Source organism: Thamnophis sirtalis, unplaced genomic scaffold (genome assembly GCF_051295495.1).
Source record: "Thamnophis sirtalis isolate CommonGarterSnake01/CBP01778 unplaced genomic scaffold, rThaSir2_p1.2 scaffold_9, whole genome shotgun sequence".
Taxonomy (NCBI): domain Eukaryota; kingdom Metazoa; phylum Chordata; class Lepidosauria; order Squamata; family Natricidae; genus Thamnophis; species Thamnophis sirtalis.
This window is the reverse complement of record NW_028261389.1, coordinates 40263257-40287435: the sequence shown is the minus strand read 5'-3', so window position 1 is coordinate 40287435 and position 24179 is coordinate 40263257. Positions and strand designations below refer to the sequence as shown.

At 37.2% G+C, this 24179-nt stretch overlaps 1 protein-coding gene across 1 annotated transcript in view; it reads right to left on the bottom strand.

The window, feature by feature from the left end:
- Nucleotides 1-374: 374 nt before the first annotated feature.
- SLC6A15 (solute carrier family 6 member 15) overlaps nt 375-24179 on the bottom strand; it is a 43080-nt gene continuing 19275 nt past the window's right edge. The window contains exons 4-12 of the mRNA XM_014074399.2: nt 23685-23811; nt 19522-19703; nt 15340-15450; nt 11508-11749; nt 11211-11400; nt 9415-9607; nt 5060-5219; nt 3015-3177; nt 375-1795 (exon numbers count right to left, since the gene is read on the bottom strand). Of these exons, the coding sequence (XP_013929874.2) occupies nt 1424-1795; nt 3015-3177; nt 5060-5219; nt 9415-9607; nt 11211-11400; nt 11508-11749; nt 15340-15450; nt 19522-19703; nt 23685-23811 (1740 nt within the window). The 3' untranslated portion in view covers nt 375-1423. The remainder of the gene's footprint in view (nt 1796-3014; nt 3178-5059; nt 5220-9414; nt 9608-11210; nt 11401-11507; nt 11750-15339; nt 15451-19521; nt 19704-23684; nt 23812-24179) is intronic.

The window sequence follows — 24179 nt, the reverse complement described above, 5'->3', positions numbered from 1 at the left end:
AGGTCAGCGGTTCAAATCTCACCGGCTCAGGGTTGACTCAGCCTTCCATCCTTCCGAGGTGGGTAAAATGAGGACCCAGATTGTTGGGGGCAATATGCTGACTCTCTGTAAACCGCTTAGAGAGGCCTGAAAGGCCTATGAAGCGGTATATAAGTCTACTGCTATTGCTATTGCTATTGATAGATTACAATTACACATTATCTCCAGTTAGTGATGCTACCTGAAGAATCTAGGAGGGATTGTCTTTCTTATTGGGACAATGTGAGAATGAATGGCTTTGAAACACAGGGCCAAGTTTCTTCAAGGTATTTAACTACTTCTCTGATATTTTTTTGAGACACACACGTAGCCACATTACAGAAAATACAAAGGAATCATTTTCCACTCTTTTATTCTTAGTTTAAATACAGTTGTTGATGATTATTGACGGGGTTGAGGAGATTTCCTCTGCATGAAAACAGAAGCAAAACATATTTTTTTAAAAGCCATCTTGCTTCAAGGTTGAAGCAGTTACATACATTATTATTATACATATGTACATTACAAGTATATTGTATATAAATATAATGTATGTAATCTTGTAACCACAATAAATATTAGGAAGAGGGGTTTTTTGTTGTTTATTTTAGGCACACAGCTTAGAAAAATGCAGAATCTGCACAGTTTTGTAAGAGTCTCAGAGCGACTCATGCTTATATCATTTTCACACTGAAAAACCAAATACAGTATGTAAAATACAGCCACATCATATGCAGTTCCCCAGAGGCTGAGGAATTCTGAGTTTCCAGCATAATCATACTTGGTAGTCTAATACTACTACTCTATACAGCTATTACGTGTAAGAAAATAATCTGCAGGGTAAATGTTGTTTCCTTTTCTTAAAACTCAGCAAGTAGCCTAAGCAACTGTGATAGCTTAAAAAAAGTATAGAGTATCTACAAAACATATGTACAAATAAGTGCAGTAAATACAGGCTTGGTGAATTCTTTGGAACTAATTTTTCCAGTACACAGAAGGGGATTTAAATTGTGGGAACAAAGGAGGACTTTCCAATTACAGCAGTAGAGAAATATGAATTCACTTAAAAAATTGCTACAAACTGAGGTAACACCTGTACTTTAAAGATAGAAAAATTTCAAATTAAATGCAAAAATAATTTTGTCTTAAAAATTGGCATTTTTGACAAAGCTAGGCCATCACTAATTTATAGTTATGTGCATTCCCTTCAGTACAAATGGAAACCAGAAAATCAAGCCAAAGGGAATTTTTTTCAAGCTTTCTGTACCACATGTCACGATATTTTGAAGGATGCAGTCATGGGGCACCTGAGATTGCACTCTGGTAAGGGAAGCAGATCACTTCTCTTAAGAGAACAAATGTTCAGTAGCTTAATAGAAGCAGAGACATCAATACTGCTTAGCAGCTACAAGTCAGACTCTGGCATATCTGACATGTTTGCCATTATGTAGCCAATACCATAACGACCATTGGGGGCGGTGTCCACTGCTGGAGAGCCAGACTGTTTTCGGTAAATGTTTTTGCCAAAGGTTGGAAAAGGCCCTTCACTTGGACTCTTTCCATGGATCAGGCTGGTATCATCTCCCTCGAGATTCACTGGTTCCTTGATAATGTGCCCTCTTTTATAGGAAACGGCTGCCAAACTACCTGAAGTGTCATCAATAAGGTTGCAGCGGCGAATCAAGTAGACAACAGGGACAGGGAGCATTGCCAGAGCAATTAGAGAGAAGCAAACAATCAGGCCCCATGTTGGGTAGTTCTGCAATTCCTTGCTTGCCTGCATGGTCCAAGAGAAGTATCATTAGCCCTTGTTTCCATGATAAGCCAACACTTAACACTGTCCTCTCTCTTCAACTATCATTTTATAGAGGGCTTAATCCCAATCCTAGGAAGCAACATGACACCCATTGACTTTTTAGGATGGAAAAGGTGAGGCCCAAATTATGACTGTTATCTGGGAAGGGCATATGGGCCAAGGCTTTGAAAGTGGGGAGGATTTTAACTAGATGCATTTACAGGTGAGTAAAAATGCCTCATAGGTTAACCTGGTGCTACTGGCTAGAGTTTTCTCATCATGGCTTAAACATGGGGTCAGCCAGAATCACATACCTTAAGAAGTAGAATCCAATCATAATGTGACTCCCTTTCAACAAAGCTGATAGTGATTCTAAATTCCAGTTTAAATACCTTTTATGTTTGTTTGTTTTTTGTTCAAGGCTACCTTATGGTCCATTTTCTAAGAATTTTAAACAGAGTTCAGAAAACTTCTGAAATATATGCATGCAGTAATTAAGTATCCTAAGACTAAATACGAGTCAATGTGTGTTGACTGGCTATTGTTTTAGTCATATATGGTGCGTTCAATAACAAATTCATCCAAAGAAGGAAGCAATTTTATGATTAATCCTAAAAATGGTTCCTACTTTTTGGGACATTATGAACATTAAAAAGCTTTCTCTTGCGACCTTGCAGAAAGCAAAATGACGATTAGGAACTGCCACACTTGCCTGTAAGCATGATCGAGTGGAAGTTCTGTCTATCAACACTATAGCAGCAGTCTCCAATCCTTTTGGCACAAGGGACTACTTTTGTGGGAGATAATTTTTCCAAAGACTTGGTGAATAGGAGAAGAGCACCACCTAGACCCCACGCATGCACAATTTACAGTAGGCTTCACTGTGCGGCCTGGTTCCTAACAGGCAATGGACTTGGAACCCCTGCACTACAGCATCTCTGTCCTATCCCCTCCTACCCACAGGACAATCTTAAGGACTTTTAGGTTACAGTGCTAATGCTCAGTGAGGAAACATGCTCTCTCATAGTCTGTTGGGTGTTAATATGGATGAGACATACATTACAACTTTAAATTGCTTCTTATCTATATGCTTATTATAACATATCCTCCCTCCCTTCCCCCTCCCTCCCTCTCCCTCTCCCTCCCTCCCTCCCTCCCTCCCTCCCTCTCTCTCTCTCTCTCTCTCTCTCTCATCACTCACCTTGTCCTCAATCCATGCACTGTAACTAGGGGGGCTTAATACCATCTGGATAATACTTGCTACCAGCAAAGATAATAAAACGATGGGGGAAATATATTTCCATGTATAATAATAGAACTGATTTGGTGAAAAGCCAAGCATATCTTTTAAATCTTCCATAAATCTGGAAAACAGGAGAAATGTTATTAATTGAAAAATTATTGTATTTTTCCCCAAAATTCTAGCTTCCAATGAATAGCCATGGAAATTCTGAGAGTTGTCACCCCAACATATATGAAGGACTAAACATATGAATTAAAGCAAAACCTTCTAGTTAATTTAAACATTAAAAAATATTAACAATGATACACATTTTCCCATGAAATATACAGTATATGTATTAATTATATATATTATAGACAATAATTTCAAAAATACAGTGTTACCTTCACAAATATACTTCTTATCTAAGTGTTCATTATGATGCATAGCATGAGACATAGGAAAGTATGTCACTGTATCTAATAATTATATTTATCAACTTCAGCACAAATGTTTGTCAGCTATTATGGCACTTCTCTGAAGGAAGCTATAAATATCCAGAAACCAAGCACTAACCATCTTTGAATGCAATGTAACCTCCATTGAATGTAAATGCTGGCTACAAGACAAATGTTCATTCTTGGCTTTGAGATTCCTAGCTGCAATGGGCAGCAAGGCTAGGTTATTCCCCCTACGCCGATCTGGCAGACAACAGAGGAAAAGGGGGTGGAGAGAAACAGTCCCATTGCCAAGGTATGCACGGGTTGAAGGGGGGAAGAAATTCCAACTTCAGCCTCCTGGTGCAGCACATGGTTTTCGGAGAAGGCTGGAAGGAAGCACTACTGGCTCACTTATGCAGCTCATTCCAATTCCATGTATGGAAATGTAACTTCCATTTCCATTTTTATTTATTATTCAATAAATAACCCTTTCTGAAAATTATGATGGATAACAAGGCCATATCTCTGTATCTGTATCTGTATCTGTATCTGTATCTGTATCTGTATCTGTATCTGTATCTATCTATTTATCTATCTATCTATCTATCTATCTATCTATCTATCTATCTATCTATCTATCTATCTATCTATCTATCTCAGTGTTGCATTTGTGCTGATAAATAAATAAAAGGAGACTAGTATAGATTTATTTCAAGCTATTTAGCTCTCATCAGCTAGCCATACCCTTAGTGGAATTCAAACCTGGGCTGTTTTACATGTTAGGCAGTTGTATTAGCCTCTAAGCCACAAGCTCTCCTCCCTTATCAGCTGATATATTGATGTATGTACTGTATGTATGTATATATCTAGTACAGTCTCTATAACATTATCTTAAAGAATAATGTACCAAAGACCAGGAGAAGATAAAAGTGAACTTCTATTATCAAGAACTACCCATGACCAGCTCAACCTTTCTCCAAATTGTATTCTGGATTGTAGTCCAGAAAAGATTAATGAAAGCCAGTTGGTCAGAGTCTAATACTTTTAGCTTTCAAAATAAGAAACATAAAAGAGCTCTGTGTGAAGTAGGCAAGGGTGTGGGTGTGGTAAGACTGTCTCCATTCTATAGGTTGACATTTTATTTTCTGCTTTTTGCATGCTACTTTCTACATTACAAAATCTTTCTGGACTAAACAGCTACAAGACAATTTTTGGTAAGTATTATTAATTTAATTGGCCTGTCTGTATTATACTTGAGAAACTCCTGTCAATTAGTGATGTGTATCTCCAATATAGGTTATGCTAGAACTAAGTAATATATTAGAGGGACAACTGTATATGACTTTTGTTTCAATAAATCTATGTAATTTTGGTAGTGCAAACAGTTGACTCATGTGGTATTTGTGCCTACCAGAGATAATGATCCTTAGAGGGAAGAAAATGTGTTCTTTATTCTCTCATTTTCCCTGCCACCTTCCACTCACTCCTATAAGCAGGACAACCTTGCCCTTTAGAACAATAAAATTGCAACCTTCAGAATTATTAGTAGAGTTGCATATTACAGAATGCAGCATGTGCACTTACTTGTCTATTCCATAAACGTAACTCATTGCAATATTCTCCAAAGTGACCACAATAAGTAGAGGCAGTGTAGCAGAGTAGTCATCAAACATTGTTACAAAATAATTACCGGACCGCTGCACAAATATGAGACCAATGCAGAATGCTAGAAGACAGCAAGTGACTAAAAGAAAACAGAAAGAAACAAAAAAGAGTAGAGGATGTATATCCATTAATCCCTTTGGTATTATTACCATTGTTTCTTTCTGAGATGAAACTACACCTTGGCTATTTTTCTCCCCCCCCCCCCCATTTATCCTCTACTCTTCATCTAGAAATATGTGATAAAACTAGGAATGACTCTTTTCCTACCTAGTTGGTTACAAATTCCCAGTGTTATAAATTAAAAAGGACTGAGAAGATTGTATTATTATATAGAATATTTGGAGCTTCATACTTTCCAGGTTCTAAGATTTAATCCTTGGCATGTGCAGGTAGGGCCAGAAAAAAATCCTTGGCGTGTGCAGGGGGTTGGACTAGGTGACCTCCAAGGTCCCTTCCAACTCTGTTATTGTTAAAAATTGCTGCAAGGTAGAATTGAAAATACAGGGCTAGGCAGACCAGTGATTTGATTTAGTATAAGATAGTTTCAATGACGTGCGCTGAGCTTTATGGCTGGTGAGACAAGCGGGCAAAAGCCACCATATGTCTACCGCCCTATGTCTGCCAGCACCGGGTCTTCAGCGGGGCTTTCGGAAAGCCCCGCCAAAGCCCTGGCGTGGCTTTCCAAAAGCCCCACTGAAGCCCCATCGCTGTGTCCGCCATACAGGCAGGATGCATCCCGCTCTATGGCAGACACAGTGCTGGGGCTTCGGTGGGGCTTTCCGAAAGGGCAGCACTCCGAACGCGGCATAAGCCGGGGCCAGGGCAGAGGGGAAAGCGGCGGCAGCGGAGGAAGCAGCAGTGGTGGCCGATAAAGTTCCCATGATGCAAAGTGCCCCACCGGGCACTTTGCATCGCAGGAGCCGCCAAGCACCCGGGTCTGCAGCAAAGGTGCTTGGAGGCTCCCACGATGCAAAGTGCCCAGCGGGGCACTTTGCATCACGGAAGCCGCCAAGCGCCTTTGCTGCAGACCCGGGCGCTTGGCGGCTCCCGCGATGCAAAGTGCTCCGCTGGACAATTATTGGAATATATTCTAACATCTTATCATTTTCCATAGCCATAGCTGTATGAATACTTTGAAAATCATTCTCTGCAAATATTAATTTAAAGTAAAATAGATATTGATATATAAAAAAACTGGTAAAACAAATATTTCAGTACAAATTTAAATGTATATTAAATGTTAGCTAGTTAAAGATATTGCAGGTTAATGGGGAAATAAGAGACCTCTAAGTCTTCTGATGGTTCTGCTCTTGGCGGCTCCCGCGATGCAAAGTGGAGAGTTGAACTTGCTCACACAGGCGCGTTTTACAAGCAAGGCTCCTGCTGCTAGATTGCGCAGTCACTCAAGTGCAAGGCATGATTCGCTGCTCCCAGATCAGGAGGCGGGAGAATCATGTGCCTTCTTTGCATACAAAATTTTTCGCTTTTTAACCCTTGCTTAACTCTTAAAAGGTGAAAAATACCTTATGCACAGGAGACCCCTAGTTCTCTCGCCTCCTCCTATAGTTAACACTAAGCAGACTCCAAGTCATTGTGACTTGGAATCTGGCAGCAACGACTTTGGCTTTAATTATTTTTTAAAAATTATTTAAAATTCTTTTCTTTTTCTCATGACTGCTGAGGTCACACCTCCCCTGCCTCTAGTGACTGCACGTCCCTGGATAGTTTCTTACATTCCTGTGAATATGATATATTGGAACGAAGATAAATACGTTTTGTTTAAACCAAATTTCAACCAATATAATTGTATTAGTTTAAAATGAAATATGAATCAATAGACTTAATCATATTTCTCCAAATGCTGTGATGTAATTCTCCAATGCCTACATTAGTAGCAATTGTTTTCATTACTGTATTGTGTTAGGGAAGCAGCTTGTCGTAGAACATGTATTGGCAAAAAGACCTCCCAATAATTTACAGAAGTATACACCAAATATGAAACAATTTTAATCTGAATATAAAATAAATATGCAAAGGGATACAGAAAGATGAAAAAATTAAATCTGGCAAACACGAGAAGCTGAATGGCACAGATAAGACTGTGTCTCTTTATGATATCTTTCCTGACCCTAGTTTACACTTTTGTTCCATTCCAATTCAAAAAGCCCTACAATTTTCCAACATTCAGGAGAGGGTCTTTTGCAAACGTTCCCCAGCTATGCAAAATAACCCATTAGGAATTGTGATTGGCCTCCACCCTGATATTTAGAAAGTCTGTAAAGATGCAGGTGGGGGACGCAGTGGCTCATTGGCTAGGATGCTGAGCTTGTTGATCAGAAAGGTCAGCAGTTCAGTGGTTCAAATCCCTAGCATCATGTAACGGAGTGAATTCCGGTTACTTATCCCAGCTTCTGCTAACCTAGCAGTTCTGAAACACATAAAAAATGCAAGTAGAAAAATAGGAACCATCTTTGGTGGGAAGGTAACAGCATTCCATGCGCCTTCGGGGTTTAGTCATGCCGGCCACATGACCATGGAGATGTCTTCAGCTTAGAAACTGAGATAGAGCACCACCCCCTAGAGTTGGGAATGACTAGCACATATCTGTGTGGGGAACCTTTACCTTTACTTAAAGATGCAGCTCTTTTTCCAGATTTTAACTATCAAGTGATTTTTGGAATCATTTTCTTGTTAATTGGTTAATCCAGGGGTAGTCAACCATTTTACACCTACCACCTACAACGGCACTGAAAGAAATTATTTATGACCATTTGTCCCACACAACTCTTGCAAGAATCACCATGTTCAGGTCATCAAAATTCAGACACTTAGCAACTGACTCATATTTATGATGGTTGCACTGTCCCAGGGTCATGTAAATGATGACCTGACAAGCAAAACCAATGGAGATGCTAGATGCATTTAACAATCGTGTTAGAGCTTAACAACTGCAATGATTCATTTAACAACTGTGGCAAGAAAGGTGATAAATAGGACAAAAATCAATAACTGTCTCTTTTAGCAGCAGAAATCTTGGATTCAATTGTGATCATAAGTCGAGGATTACCTGTATTTATTTTAAAACTTTGTTATCAGTGTTTGTCTCAGTGGAAACACAGAGAAGAAACCAATAAAACAACAGTAATATAATTTAGACACTATTATGCCTAAAAACACCTTCAGTCTAATCGGATAGTATCTAGAATTATCTTCATTGAAAGTAATACTTATGACCTCCATATGTATTCTTAGAATATATAACTATCAGTCATCATAGGAGCTATGTTTACTTGCTGAGAAAAAAAGAGGATTTTTTTTCCTTTTGCTACCTGTGATGACAGTTATATTTTAATTAAGAAATTTCCCATAGCACCAATTTTTAAAGAGCATTTATAACAAGCACTCAACATCACAAATGAATACCTACATTTGTCCTAAATACTTGGAAAAACTGGTTCTAACGTTTAAAATTTCAACGAAAGACTACTAATGTTAGAAAAAAAAGAAATTTGCATAAGATGTGTAAAGTAAAAAAAAAGACAAAATTCTGTTTTAAAAGAAAGATCATAGGATCGTGTGACAAGTTATCTTCAAAAATTGGGTTCATGTTATCCTGTAGGAAACTTCTTTATCCTAAAAAGGGACTGTGACACTTTAAAAGTTCCCTTACTCAAAGGTGTGCTTATATGCACACACAAAGAAACATTGATTCTTTGCACTAATTCCATAGCCAGCCCTGGTAACAATCAAGTAGGTCTAAATATTTAGAACAAGGATGAATAGAACCTAAAAAGTATGTTAAATAATTCCCATTTGAATAATTTGGCTCTCTAAAATTCCCCTTTTGTCTCCAAACAGCTGTTCCATATTTGAGGTGGACTATTCCATCCTCATAGGAAGTGTTCTGTTACGGTCCTGACCTTGCTAGTAAGGTCAGAAAAGTGTGCGAGCACTTCCTTTGAAACCAGAACAGCCTATTGAAAATGTTGAACTTGAAATGCTTTGCACACCTCTAATAAAATCCATGTGGTCTTCTATTGACAGAATCACGTCTAGAATCAAAGGGAGGCAATTCTATCTCTGCCCTGCAGTAACTGGCACAGGCTCCTAATCTGCTCTGAACATCCCATGATAGGGGGGGTATCGAAGAAGAATAAACGCACCTTTTTTTCCTACTGGTAAAAACCATTTCATTAGGTTAGGAGGCTACTTTGTAGAGGCCATTTTCTTGTAGATAACATCAAATATCAAGGAAGAAATGTATGCCAACTCACCAGTCAGAATTTCCTTTCTCACTTTGAAGGTATCAACTATAGGTGTAGTGATCCCTTCAATTGTTCCGAACATGCTGCCAAGCCCTAGATTTACCAGCATCAGGAAAAACATCACTGACCAGAAAGGAGAAGCAGGGAAGTGAGTCATGGCTTCCGTGAAGGCAATGAACGCTAAACCAGTTCCCTGAACAGCCTGTCGAGGAGAAATCTCAGTGATTAAAATTGGTTTAAGAGGAAGTTTGAAAAGAAAGTAGAGACACTGAAACACAGTGAGTGAAGAGAACCAGGGATGGATGCTACTGCTTAGAGCAGTTATCAGAGCTGAGTCAGATGATTGTCTGATCGTTGTTTTATTCCAAGAGTTTTCTTTGTTCATTATTGCCATAAGGCTGATATAACAGTTTGTCCCACTCGCACCGGCAGAGGGAGCATGCTGTGGGTCCTGTCGACCCTATTATTCTGGCTGGCAGGGTCCGGGAGGACGGCCTTCCCTGCTGTTGCACTTGCCTTCTGGAACCAATGTGATCCCAACTCTCCTGTCATAAGGACCTAAAGACGTGACTCTGCCAATTGGCTTGGAGCTCCAATGGGAAGCAGCACAGTGGAGGTGGTTGATCGAGTAACCACAGATCCCACCCCACCCACTCCACCCCCACCCTCCGCACATTCATTAGAGTTTAATGTTTGATTCTATTTATTTTTTGATGTATATGTATAGATATATATTTATGACTGTAAGCTGCCCAGAATTACCCTATGACAGGGGTATCAAACTCACGTCATCCAGGTGGCATCATGTGTCGTATTGGGACTTTTCCCTCCTTTGCTAAACCAGGCGTGTCTAGCACATGACGCATCCAGCCTGCTGGCCAGGAGTTTGACAGCCCTGCCCTATGGTAAGATGTGTGCCAATAAATTTTAGTAACAAACAAACAAACATAAGCCACTAGTGGCCTTCTGCATTGCAAAATTAATGTAGATCTTGGGCATTCCTTCACATAGAGATGGTATTCAACTTGTTTTCTCCAGTTCGGACGAATCGATAGCGGCGGCTGCAGGCGTGACCCGTCAAAACCGCGGAGGACAAAATCGCACTCGACGAAAGCGCGCATTTGACGTCATCACAGCGCGACGAAAAAAATTAAAAATTGAAATAAAATTAAAATTAAAGCAAGCCGATTCACATAAAGGTAAGGGTTAGGTTTAGGGTTAGGGTTAGGGTTAGGTTAAGGGTTAGGGTTAGGTTAAGGGTTAGGGTTAGGTTTAGAACGTTAGGGTTACGTTTAGCGTTAGGTTAAGGGTTAGCGTTAGGTTTAGCGTTAGGTTAAGGGTTACGTTTAGGGTTAGATTTAAGGTTAGGTTAAGGGTTAGGTTTGGGGGGGTTAGGGTAAGGTTTTCGCTTTATTTTTACATTTTTCGATCACAGTGCGATGTTTTCGTCACGCTGTGATGACGTCAAATGCGCGCTTTTGTCGAGCGCGATTTTGTCCTCCGCGGTTTTGTGGTGGAACCGGCTGCAGGAGGCTCTGCCCACCTGCTCCTGCATAATGCGCGAGCACTGCAAACCGGCAGGGAAGGTAAGTGAATCCCAGCTCTGATCAGCAGTAAACTGTTCCAATTATGAAACAGATAGGGATGGGAATGGATAAAACATAGACAAGGAAACTTGAGGCAAAGTTTTGATTTAGTACATTCCTTGGAAGTGAAAAGCAAAGCTATTCTCAAAGGGCTAGAGGTTTATTAAAACAACTGGTCATTTGTAAACTTTGTATCATGAACTGAATGATCACTCTAACCTTATTAAGTTCATCTTCAATTTGACATGGTTTCAAACCCAGAGGAAATTCTTCTTCTTTAACTTTTTGAATGATATCATAAACCAGATTATAATCCTCTGCTGTAATACTTGATAAATTAATATGATGAGGTATGATAGCCTTGCTGAGATTTCCACTATTCAGAAGGCTGATAATTTGTTGAGAATTTCTACAAAACAAACACAAAAATGCAAAGGCATACAATCACCCAAAAGAATAAGGATGGAAATTCCCAAGTGAATTATTCTATAAAAAATAATAAATAAATATTCATACTGGACAATGCATTTCTCATTTATGATGTTTGCTTTGAAGCCCAGAACAGCAAACACCACTAAAGTTGCCAGCACAGAAGTGAAAAAATTGATGAAGGACACCAGAACAGCATCGAAATGGCAGTTGTTGTCTCTCTTGTTGTAGCTTGAAAAGGCAATGACTCCACCAAATCCAAGTCCTAAGGCAAAGAACACCTGAGTAGCAGCTTCTCTCCACACCTTAGGCTCCAGCATTATTTCAAGCTGTTTGAAATCAGATACAATATAAGTCAACTACAAAATGCAGCATTTCTATTAAGCAGAGAGGCAACAAATAATCAGGAAACATTCTAAATATCACTTTCCATGGGTAACACACAGCTCAGCCCAATTTGATAATGGTCACTAGATCAGTATTTGTCAATCTCAGCAGTTTTGAGAAAAGTGAACTTCACCTCCCAGAATTCCTCAGCCAGCAAGGGGTATTCTGGGAGTTGAAGTCCACACATCTTAAAGTTGCTAAGTTTGACAAATAAACACTGCACTAAATAATCAAGAGTATATTCTGTCCTCTATTTGTCTTGAAAAATAGCTAAAACATATTCCAAACATTACATAAAATTAACATTAAAATTTTGGCTAATGTTTTCCATTTACATACATAAAAATTCCAAGAATACTGTCAATATGGTTCTTAAGGATAACTGGAATTTGCCCAGAAAAAAAATTGGCATGTCAGAAATAACAAAGAACAACCATCCAGCAGAACTAAATGGATAAGACTGATTTTAATTCTATATTATTAATTGCTGCTTAATCTCCAAATCAAAAGCACAGTACAATTATTATTCCTATATAAAGAAGAAAATCTTTTTCAGGATTTTAAGAAAAATGTGCTTTTAATATTTGAAAGATTTATTCAATAATATGTATAACCTTTATTGAAAAACCAAGATTTGGACATTTTTAAAAAATTATTTTTCACTTTTATATCAATTACAAAAAGTACAGAGCTTGAAAAGACCTTGAATGGAAATGGAAATTTTACTTTGTGAAAACAGAACAACTCATTAGCTAAAGCTAAAGTAAGACTTATGGCCTCACATCTGTGCCTGTCTAATCCGATGAAGATGTTGTTAGTTCAATGGTATTTATTCCACTGAAAGCAGATCTAAGATCACAGTTTATGGAATTTGATGTACCGGTATGCCAAATGTCAGCAGTATTATCTAGCAAACAGAAATTTTAAAGTAGCCCGTTATTTCAATATTATTTTTGAACATAATGCACTCTTATAATGAAAGCAAATCCAAATATTTTTCCAAGATGATAGAGTGATTGTTTTCTAAAAAATGTACATTTCGATAATAGGAAATGCTTTCTATCTACATAAATACTTCTATTGAGATTATTACATATGAACGAATCTTCCCAAATTGACATACCATAGTTGGATCACTAGATGGCACTATACACACAATTTTTATTCTCACTTTCCAATTTTTTTTGATGCTGTTTTCAATCATGTAATCTTACTCTAGGAAAGTTTCCCCCTAATCACATTTCTCTGAGATTTTATGGTTCAAATAGTGCTCCATCTACTCATTATTTGATGAAAAATGAATTTATGGACTTAAGGATGCAACTATATGTTCACTTCCTTAGAAGTTAAAAACATTGCAAACTATGATAATTACTTCTAATAGGATGAAGGATTAACAGGTGCATCAGTGAAAAAGCATTAATTTTGCCACAGAATTGTAGATAGAATTATGCTGGTCTTTGACCAGAATAAAGATTTGATTTAACTCGAGTAGGTAGAATTGGCAAAGACCTGAAATCCAAGGGACTGGCTGCTTGTCAATATAGATAATATTGAGCTAAGAATGGCTCAGAATTTACTTTTATAGAAGCATTTTATAAACTGAAAATACTGGGATGGTGGCTCAGTTCATTGCAACCATTATAAATTATCAGACATGACAATGAATTGCAAGTTTGTAACAGAACAGTTTTCTTAAACTTGATACAGCTCTGTTAAATGAAGCATCTGATTTAAGCTGAACTTATAAATACATGGAGATAGCCATAATGATTCAAAATATTCAATTTATTGTAATTCAAACAAAATATTGTCAAACTGGCCCCTCCTATATTACAAATGTCACCTATTCCAGCACTCCAGAAAACGAGCAGTGATGGCTTTATTGTACACCTCTGATTTAGTTAAACGAATTGTGTTCTGTCCTAAAAGTGTTTTTCAAGAGGCAACTGGACTTTCTGGTTTTTCTTTTGAAGACGTATCACTTCTTGTCCAAGAAGCTTCTTCAGAGCTGAAGAAGCTTCTTGGATGAGAAGCGAAACATTTTCAAAGAAAAAGCAGAAAGTCCAGTTGCCTCTTGAAAAAGCACCTTTAGGACAACCATGACCTGAATGACTGAGAATCTCCCTAGACAAATGGTGTTCTGCAGTGCAAAAAACCCGCTTTTAAAATAATAGGCAGTTGAGAAAAATGCAGCCAGAGGTCCAGATCTTCCAAGTTTGAGGAGATACTCAATTCCTACCTCTCTGTGTATCTGGCACAGAGTTAAGGTGAAATGCTGGGCATTAAAGGAGGGGAGTAAATAACTGTTGGTGGCAGAAGATGAAGAAGATTGTTGCAAAAATATTTAATACAAGGGATATTTGTATCTGACAAATATCCCTTGTAGCTGAGGATTATTACACATCCAAACAAGTTGCTCATCTAAAATGGACAGCATGTAGAATTAATTTCCAGTGCAGAGGGTGTACAATAAATCAGGGTCACATATAAAGGGATTACATAAATCTTAGTTCTTTCCAACTGCTGTTTCAGACTTCCTAGGTGACTTTTCCTAAAGCTTTGCATCATTTTCTGGTTTATCATCATTAAATTTTGAATAATGCTTCCAGGATTCTGATACGTGTTAATGTTCAAGATAGATTTGGAATTGCCTTGTACAAATCTGATGTATACTTTGCAACATGTTAATCACTTTTCAACTGTGCACTAAGATAATTTAGATTACATAATAGCTGCAGCTGTGAAGGTCTTCAAAGGGGCATTTTGCTTTGATCAAACTTTGATTGAAGTGCCCATTTGAAGTGGCACAACAGAATGAAAAAAGCATTTTATTTTAAATGTTGGGTTATTGTGGTTATGCTGTTTGGAGCTTTACAATAAAAGATCATTCCTGGTTTGGGCAGAGCTAGTTAATTGTTCAAGTTGAGGCATCACTTTGCATCAGATTTCTGTAGCCTTGAAGCAATTCCCCAACATGGAGTTGAGCCACTCCTCATAGCTTTATTAAATATTTCTTTTTAAGTTTTCCCTCCTTAATCCTATGAAGGAGACCAGAGGCATACTGGTGAGGACTATCCCCTTCCCCACATTTGGATCAATCCATACATTAGAACACAACTGAAAAGGGAATCAGAGGAGGGTCCAAGTATGTCAAGGATTCCTTTATCTAATTTTAAAACTTACAATTATAAGAGTAACATAAATTTGTTATCCTACTGTTGCAGACTAAGTTATCTTCTTTTCTTTCATCAAGCCACACCAATACAATGTGTTGGATCTCTTTCTTACTGCTGTAAACTCAAACCACTGAAAGTGAGTATGAATCAAGAATCAAGGACAATACCAATTAGATGAAAATTCCTAATCCTCTGAGAGTGATGGTATAGTTTAAAAATACAAGAATAATGACCTTATATATTTGAGCTAAAACTATCTGGATCTCAAATCAGTAGACTTCTAACTGATTTGGTGTTTATTGAATCTATTGAAAGGCAAATAGTAAGTGGGATCAGAAGTGATCAAGCATTACCTTTGGAGTAAACATATGACGAATCCCATCCAGTGAACCATTTAAAAGCAGCCCTCTGATTAGAAAGCACAGAAGTACGACATAAGGGAAAAGAGAGCTAAAGTACATTACCTGAAAGATATTAAAAGCAAATCATTTTTTTAAAAATTTCTCAATCATCCTGCCCTGTCTGACAATAGCAGTGGGACTAGTCAGAAATGTAGGTTTTTAGTGCACCTTCTCAACAGTCAATTCTGTGTTGTCTTAAGATAATGAATTCTCCAAACAGGCACACTCCAAATGTGTTGGACTTCAACTGCCCTAGTCACCAACCAGTTAGAGCCTTTATGGGGGATAGCGGGCAGTAAAAGTCAAACTCTATTAGAAGGCACCAGGTTGGAAAAGGCCTGCTTAAGTAGTCTGTAATAAAGGTTATGGCTCCTTTACTGAAATACATGTATCATTGAAATCAGAAATTATTTTATTGCAAAATAAATGAGAACAGAGCAGAGAAACATGCATCATCACCAAGAGAGACCATAATGATCTGATCATGTCTCTTAAGCAGAGTTGTCAAACTCCCAGCCCGCAGGTCAGATGTGTCACACACTGGCCATGCCCACGCCCAGTTTAGCGAAGGGGGGGGAGTTCTGATATGTCATATGACACAGCCGTGATGATGTGAGTTTGATACCCCTGCTCTATAGAGAAGACTAGTGGATATATCAGGATTCATTGTTATGTTTGGTACTTTCTGAAGCCCAAGCCTTCTTGCTCCCCTGACTCACTGAGCAAAAAAAGAAAGAAAGGTCCCCCATTCCACATTCATTTAGGACATCAGTGTACCTGTAAACCATAATTGGAATACAGACTTTGCAAATGGCATGAGATATTGGACTACACTATCTATGGAAAGATACAGGATGATGAAATGAAATGTCACAATAAATTTTAGTTAAATGTAGTTAATTTTGAGTGGTATGTACAACGTAATAATAGCTATAGTTAAATAAATGATTAATAAGATAACAAAGCATTTATATATACTGGATTGATAATATTACATTTTGTACAATACTATAAGTGAGGATATGGAGATGATGTTGAAAAGCCTGTTTATAAAAGTTAAACAATTTTATATAGAATAGAATATAAAGATGTAATATCATTGGATGATCTCAGGGGTGATGTAACAAAATGTCATAATATAAATTTACATTAAATTTAATATGCTTTAAGTTGAAAGGATGTAATAATAGCTAGGCTTAATGGATGTTTAATAATTATATCAATTTGTATATAAGTATATTAGATTGATGATACTAATAATGGGGAAAACATGGAATTGAAAATTATTAGACAATGTTATCAATGTTAAAATAATAGAATGATGTCACAATAAATTTAGTTAAATATAGTTAAACTTTGAGTGTATGTACAACGTAATAACTGCTATAGTCAAATAAACGATTAATAATGATAACAAAGCATTTATATATACTAGATTGATCATATGAAATCTTATACAATACTGTAAGTGAGGATATAGATGATGTTGAAAAGCCTTTTTATAAAAGATAAACAATTCTATATAGAATATATTAGAAACATGTAATATCATTGGATGATTACAGGATAATGAAATAAAATGTTATAATATAAATTTACTTCAAATTTAATATGCCTTATGTTGAAAGGATGTAATAATAGATTGGCTTAATAGATGTTTAATAACAATTTGTATACATATATATTAGATTGATGATACTAATAATGGAGAAAAAACATGGAATTGGAAACTATTAGAGAATGTTATCAATGCTAAAATGATTGAATGATTTAGAATAGGATGAAGCATAATAGCAATGTATATACAAAGATATCTTGATTGTCAATATGTGAATTTTGATAAAATTCAAGTGAGGACCACGGGAAGGACACAGAAAGACTTTGTAACCAATCAACACACTGTGTGTAATTGAAGAGGCTTTTATGTTATATGTGTTATGTGTTTGTTTTTTGTCTGAAAATAAAAATTTTATTTAAACAAAAATAGCAAATTGTTATCAGGAGTATGTTCCTTGCCCATCTCTCTACTGAATCAGTGCCAACATGGGCTAATATGAACTATTATCTTGCTCAATGACAGAGACTGCAAAGGTAAGCCAAAATTATTTTTGATTTTATTTTTATCTTTAAAGGTAATTAAAACCATTTTCTTCCAAGAAAACCATCTCTCTCTCCCTCCCTCCCTTCCCCCTCCCTCTCAATCTTTCTTTTCTTCCCTCTCTCCCCCCTCCCTTTTTCTGGTTTAACAACCGTTATGATTTTAATGGTACCACTCCATTTCAAGTGATGAACAATATAGTTTTAATTTGATGGCCAAGTTATTATGTTTCAGGGAAATATTCTATGAATTTTTAAACATAGGTCTGAGAACAGCAACTATGCCCTTAACAGTGGATAATAAATTATTAATATAAAAGCTAAAGCTCACTTCTTGGTGATTTTATGACCACATCCATCTAATTTTCATGGAATAATATGGAGGTGGTTGGCCATTGCCTTTTTTTGAAATGTTTTCTTAACCTCTCAGTCTAGTGTACAATCTGACCACTTCAAATACAAATCCATTTAAGTTTTTGATGTCAGCCAAAGTTTTTTGACAGCTACTACTGTTATAGCTGAGGAAAAAAAATAAGTGAAAGCCATTATGAATAAGCTATTTAGGAGTGATTGCATTGAATGACAACCCACCTTTGAAACAAAGTAGAGGTGGGGAACTATAACTTGTGGACTTCAACTCCCAGAATTCCTGAGTCAGCCATGCTGGCTCGGGAATTCTGGGAGTTGAAATCCATAGGCCATAAAAGAGCAATAGTTTCCCACCTCTGATCTAAAATATAACTTTCTTAGTAAGTGGTATTGCCAGACCACATTTCACTACAATCAAGTTTTTTTGCCCACTGGAAAGACATTCATAAGGATTCCCATATGCATATAATTGCAGAAAAATAAGATATGAAATATATATATGAAAATGTTTTTGCAGTCGAAAGGATGTCAAATAAAAGGTTTAATTCACTACCTCCATATACTACAAATAATATTTTCTTCCTCACTGCAGTAGAAATAAAAAATATGTAATATGAATTTTAAACATATTATTGAATGGCCAAATCAGTCGTGAATGACTCAAAAGAAAAGAATAGAGCCCTGCTGGATTAGAAGCTGGTCTAGTCTAGCATTATAGGCCAAAAGTAGACACTTAATGGATCTGAGAGGTTTACAAAGAGGGATGCAAGAGTGATTAAGCACTTAGTGTCAGGAGGATCACTTAGTATGAAACTTATCTTCAAATGACATATATCAGTTTTAGCTTAATTATTCATAAATTTTGGCTGCATAAAATCGGGTAAAACTCTGAAGTCAACCAATTATATTTTCTGGATGTGCTACTGCAATGTTCATCCAGGAGAAGGTCTATATGATGACTAGGAGTCAACACCAACTTGACGGTACCATCATCTTGATTATTTGCTTCCCCAACATGGTTAATTAGGTGAACAATTTTAATAATCCTATTTAGCTCTTTTCCACTCTATCTTCTTCAAATAAAGCCATGTTATCTTCTGTACTAGCTGGGGCTCCTATTCTGAGGCAAAACTGCTCGGTGGTCTCGTTTTACATCAGCTCCAATCTTCTTTCAGTGATGCAGAACTGTTCAGCTCTGTCTCAGCACTCACAATCTCCTTAAAAGATTGCACATCTGTTTGAGTGATCTTTTTCTTGCTGTTGGAGTCTTCCATATGATTATATCACAAATGTTTGATACTTGAACTGACTGTTCCCCTATTTCTCTGATTCTCCAAATCAAATTAATAAAGCTCAAAAATAGAGCTAGTAATCCCACTCCGTTGGGTTTTCTTTTCTTTTTTAATTAAGTGCTGAGATGTAATTATAAGTATTATTCATAGCAAATGAAAACAGATCAAGGTTCTCATGCCACAATAATCCTTTCTTTTATTCAAAGATGGTTTTTGTTTTTAGCAGACTATAATTTAAAAATTATTATACCAACATTTTTCGACTTGAAAGCATAAAGAAACATACACAAGAACACAGTGAGTCATGTCTTCCAGCAAACTTTGGCAAAATAGGCAAAAGGGTGTGGTGAATAAGAACGTAGGTGGCAATACTCACTTTGCCTGAAGATTGGATGCCTTTAATCATTGCCAGGCACACCATAACCCATGCAGCCAACAAACAGATGGTCATTTTCCAATTCAGACCTCCACTCTCAGATATAGAATTAGAAATATTGAGTGCTTCTCTGTACCAGTAATATGTTGTAGCTGAGCTTTTTTCACATTCGGGTTCCACAACTGAGGAGAGGAGAGGATCACAATGGGATTAGAAAATAATACTTTTTTTTTTTTTTGCAGTAGTCCAAAAGCCTTAAGGCAATTGTTGCAATCTGCTGTTCAGCCTTTTGGACCATACTTAGATATTTACATTTGAGAACTCAGAAAAATGAGGCAAATTGTAAATATTTTGTTGGCATGTTGTTCTAAACCTCTACAATGCCAATAATTACAGTTAGTCCCATGTTGTCTTGAAAAGCAGTTCAAGGCTTTTTAAATGAACACGTCAAACTCTTTCTTCCAATTTATCAGATGGCTTCATCTCCTATACAAAAGGTGTTTATTTTCCTCCACTAGTCTCATATTTTTTATTTTGTTTCTAATTTCTGTTGGTGATATTTTCAACTTTTAACTCTATGACTGTCTCTGCTTCCTCATCTAGGAAGAAGAAAGGCCCTTCTTGGTGTCTTCCCTTAGATTTATTGAGAGGTTGGAAACAGAGGTGATATTCAGCAGGTTCTGCCCAGTTCTGGAGAACCAATAGTGGAAATTTTGAGTAGTTCGGAGAACCAGTAAATACCACCTCTGGCTGGCCCTGCTCCCATCTATACTCTACCTCCCAAATCCCAGCTGATCAGGAGGAAATGGGGATTTTGCAGTGATCTCCCCCTGGAGTGGGGTGGAAATTGAAATTTTATAGTATCCTTCCCCTGCTATGCCCACTAAGCCCTGCCAACAGAACTGGTAGTAAAAAAAATTGAATCCCACTACTGATTGGAAGCCAAGGAAATTACAAACCAGTAGAGGGATTAGTGTGCAATGGAAGGAGAAGTAGCCATGCTTCTAGCAAGAACCCTTCATCTTATAACTACAAGAGCCCTGCAGCTCATTCAGAACAACTGTTTTCCCTTCAGTTAAATGAGAACAATGAAAGGGATTTTGAAGTGCAGTGCTGTTTTAAATTGCAGCTGTGGAATAATCCAGATTCAAAGAGCAAAATAAGATTCAAAGTGTATTAAGTGCAAATGTAATACATGTTGGAAATACCTTAAACCAAACACTGCGGTGGTGGCTTGGTGTTTCCTAAACTTCATGGCAGCTACAAAGCCCAGTGTTTAAAAATATTGTTTTAAAGTATTCTAATACCTTAAAGGCTATCCATTGTATTGCCAACCATGCAGTACTTTGGCTTTTGAAGGTGAATCTAAACACAGTCCTATTTGTAAATGAGTTCGGGATGGGCTTTGTGTGCTATAATTTCATGTCTGTGTGTGGAACCTCAAGCAGTTGAGGGGACTTAACTTTTTGTCCCTTGGCTAGAATAGGAACAATGAAATCAGGATAGTTAGAACAAATTAATAAGGTGATTTGGCCAGATACATAACAAACTAGAAGGATGGAATAAGCTGTATTAAACTAAATTGTCTCTCTTGTTTTTTCTTCAGAAATATCCAGCTTCAAAGGAATGAGAATGGACAGGGAAAGTATACTATTTTAAAGTAAGCCAACTTATGTCACATTCTTCATGAATTGTTTACTGTACATTCTTAGTGGTAAATAAAAGTCTTTAAATTCTATGGGATCTAGCTATCTTTTTCTGCATTTTCTTTTTCTCCCTTTTTAAAAAAAATAATTCTGGCAGGAAATTCCCTTCAATTAAACTTTTAGAAAAAGACTGAATATATGCCAAATAGTTGAATCTTTTTCCCCTAAACCATATATTTTATCTCAAATATAGATTTTTAGAAAAGTCATTCCTTCTAGAATAATATTTATGTATATGTGTGATTCAAATATCAAGAAGCGATTTTAAAACGTTACTTCAGAAGGTAGACTACTGTAATATTTCAAAATTATGTATATGCTTAAGATTTCTTTCTACTTGATCAACATGATAAATAAAATTAAAAGATAGAATGCATTTTACTGGATATGCTAAAAAGGTTATGGCCATCAATGATTACGGTACTTAAATTCCTGCTGATTTATCAAGCACAGAGAATAGTATGATTGTTTACAGGCATTTCCTTTATTCTCTTGGGTGCGTCTCCGAACGCGCTTCAAGGTGCTAGTCATTACTTTTAAAGCCCTACATGGCTTAGGACCTGGATATCTGAGAGACTGCCTCCTGCCACATACCTCCCAAAGACCAATAAGATCTCACAGGTTGGGCCTTCTCCGGGTGCCGTCGACCGGACAATACCGGCTGGTGGCCCCCCGGGGGAGAGCCTTCTCTGTAACTGCTCTGGCCCTGTGGAACGATCTACCCGTAGAGATCCGGACTCTTCCCACTCTCTCGGCCTTCCGAAAAGCCACGAAAACTTGGCTGTTCCGGCAGGCCTGGAGCTGTTGATCAAGGTCCAGCCCCACTTAAACGGAATGTTTGGTGTGTTTTTTTAAAATTGTATCTCTTCTTTATTTTAACTTTTACTTTTATTTTTGTTTCTGTAAGCCGCCCAGAGTCCTACGGGATTGGGCGGCATATAAATTTATTAAATTGCCAATTTTTACTGTTTAAACTTTGTGGAAATAGAATAAATGTAAAGAGGGAGTCCTTAGTGTGAAACTCAGCCTGAAAGTTATTTACAAACTATAAGCAATAGAAAATATTTGGAATGCAACAAAAAAAGGCTTCAGAACATGCATTTTCCACTGTCAAGGGAAGTGACATTAACATGTGAACATGTTTGTTAAAGCCAATTAATTCTAACTCTCTTCCATTAAATGAACTGGAGAATTCTTTACATTTAAATTTTAAATTTTATATTTAAAAGTTACTTACTTGTTTCCAGTCAGAATATTTGGGGTTTGCAATGATTTCGATCTCAACTTTAAAACTGATCACACATTTTGGTGGAGCTCTTTAGAAGATTCCCTTCTCTCTCTCTTTTTTTTTTGCACTACGTGCATAATAAAAAATTGGAATGTATGATAAATTTTGAGGTAATAGATTAATCTTCACCAACTAGATTTCCTCCAGTGTATTGCATTCACTAATAGGGATTGTAGGACAATATATCTCAAGGGCAACAGGTTGGGAAATACTATTGTAAAAAGAATGGGAAGAAAATCTTGTTTTCAGAGTAATTCATTCTAAATGTCAAATCCATAATATCACTCCATTGATTAATATTCAAAATGGAAACCGATGATTTCCCCATTAACATTGTCCATTTTGGTGAATAGTGGCCACTCAGTATGCCATGACTTACTACTATGCTAACCAGGAAAGGGCAGCACAATGGCTCATCTCGTTAAGATGCTGAGCTTGTAGACTGGAGACCTGCGCGCAACATGAGAGGGTGAGTTCCCGTTCTCATCCCAGCTACTGCCAACCTAGCAGTTCGAAAACATGCAAACGTGAGTAGATAAATAGGTATCATTTCAATGGGAAGGTAATAGCATTCTGTGAGGTCATGCCGGTCACATGACTGTTGAAATGTCTTCAGACAGGCTCCTGGCTCGATGGCCTGGAAATGGAGATGAACACTGCCCCTTATAGTGGGCAACAAACTACCAAAGTAAAATCTGCAGGGACTTCTTCTTTAACCAGGAAAGAGTGGTCCAAAGTCACCACATGGGAGTTGACTTCAAATTGGGTCTCTCTGATCCTATTTCAGCCCATTAATTCAACATACTGTTTTTCAATATGTGATGGATGATGAAGCTATTGAAGTTCTACAACATGCTGCAGTGCCTTCTCTAATCTGCCAGCTCATTACAGAGACATGGCTCATCTAACTGGTCTCTCCAGCTCTTAGTCATTCTTCCGATATTTAATGATGGGACAGTTTTATAATAAAACTAATAATGGTGATGGGAGAAATCAAATTTATTTAACAATGCTGCCTGATCAAAATATTGTGGACCAAATTACCTAGGTCTATTTATTTTTTATTTTGTTCTCTATTTAAAAAAACATAACACTTAGGAGGCTTCAGTAAAAAGTGCATTAATTAAAAGAAAGAGAAAAGACAACACATTACTACATTTAACACTTACAAGTATGTGAAGAATTTTTCACCAAGGGACACTGGTCCCATGGTAATGGATGCTGAAAGGACTGTGAAAAGTAAAACAAACTCCATCCAATGATGACATTGTAATACAGGGCCACAAAAAAGCATACCTGTGAAAGAAGCAAAAATTTAAAACACAGTTTTCATAAATGCACATTAGTTCTATGTATGTTCAGAACTGCTTTGGTGCACAGCACTTTTCTTAATAGAATTCTTTATTGGCCAAGTGCGGTTAGACACAAGGAATTTGTTTCGGGTGGGTAAGCTTTCAATGTACATTCAACAATAGTGATAAGCAACAAAGTTATAGTCATAAAAAGATAAGGATAGGTAATAGGGAAGATGAGAATAATGATGGTAACACTGCCTTTTTAGATAGTTTGTCAGTGTTGTGTGAATTAGTTGTTTAGCAGACTGATGGCATGGGGTGGGGGGGGGAAACTACCTTGTGTCTAGTTGTTCTGACATGGATTGCCCT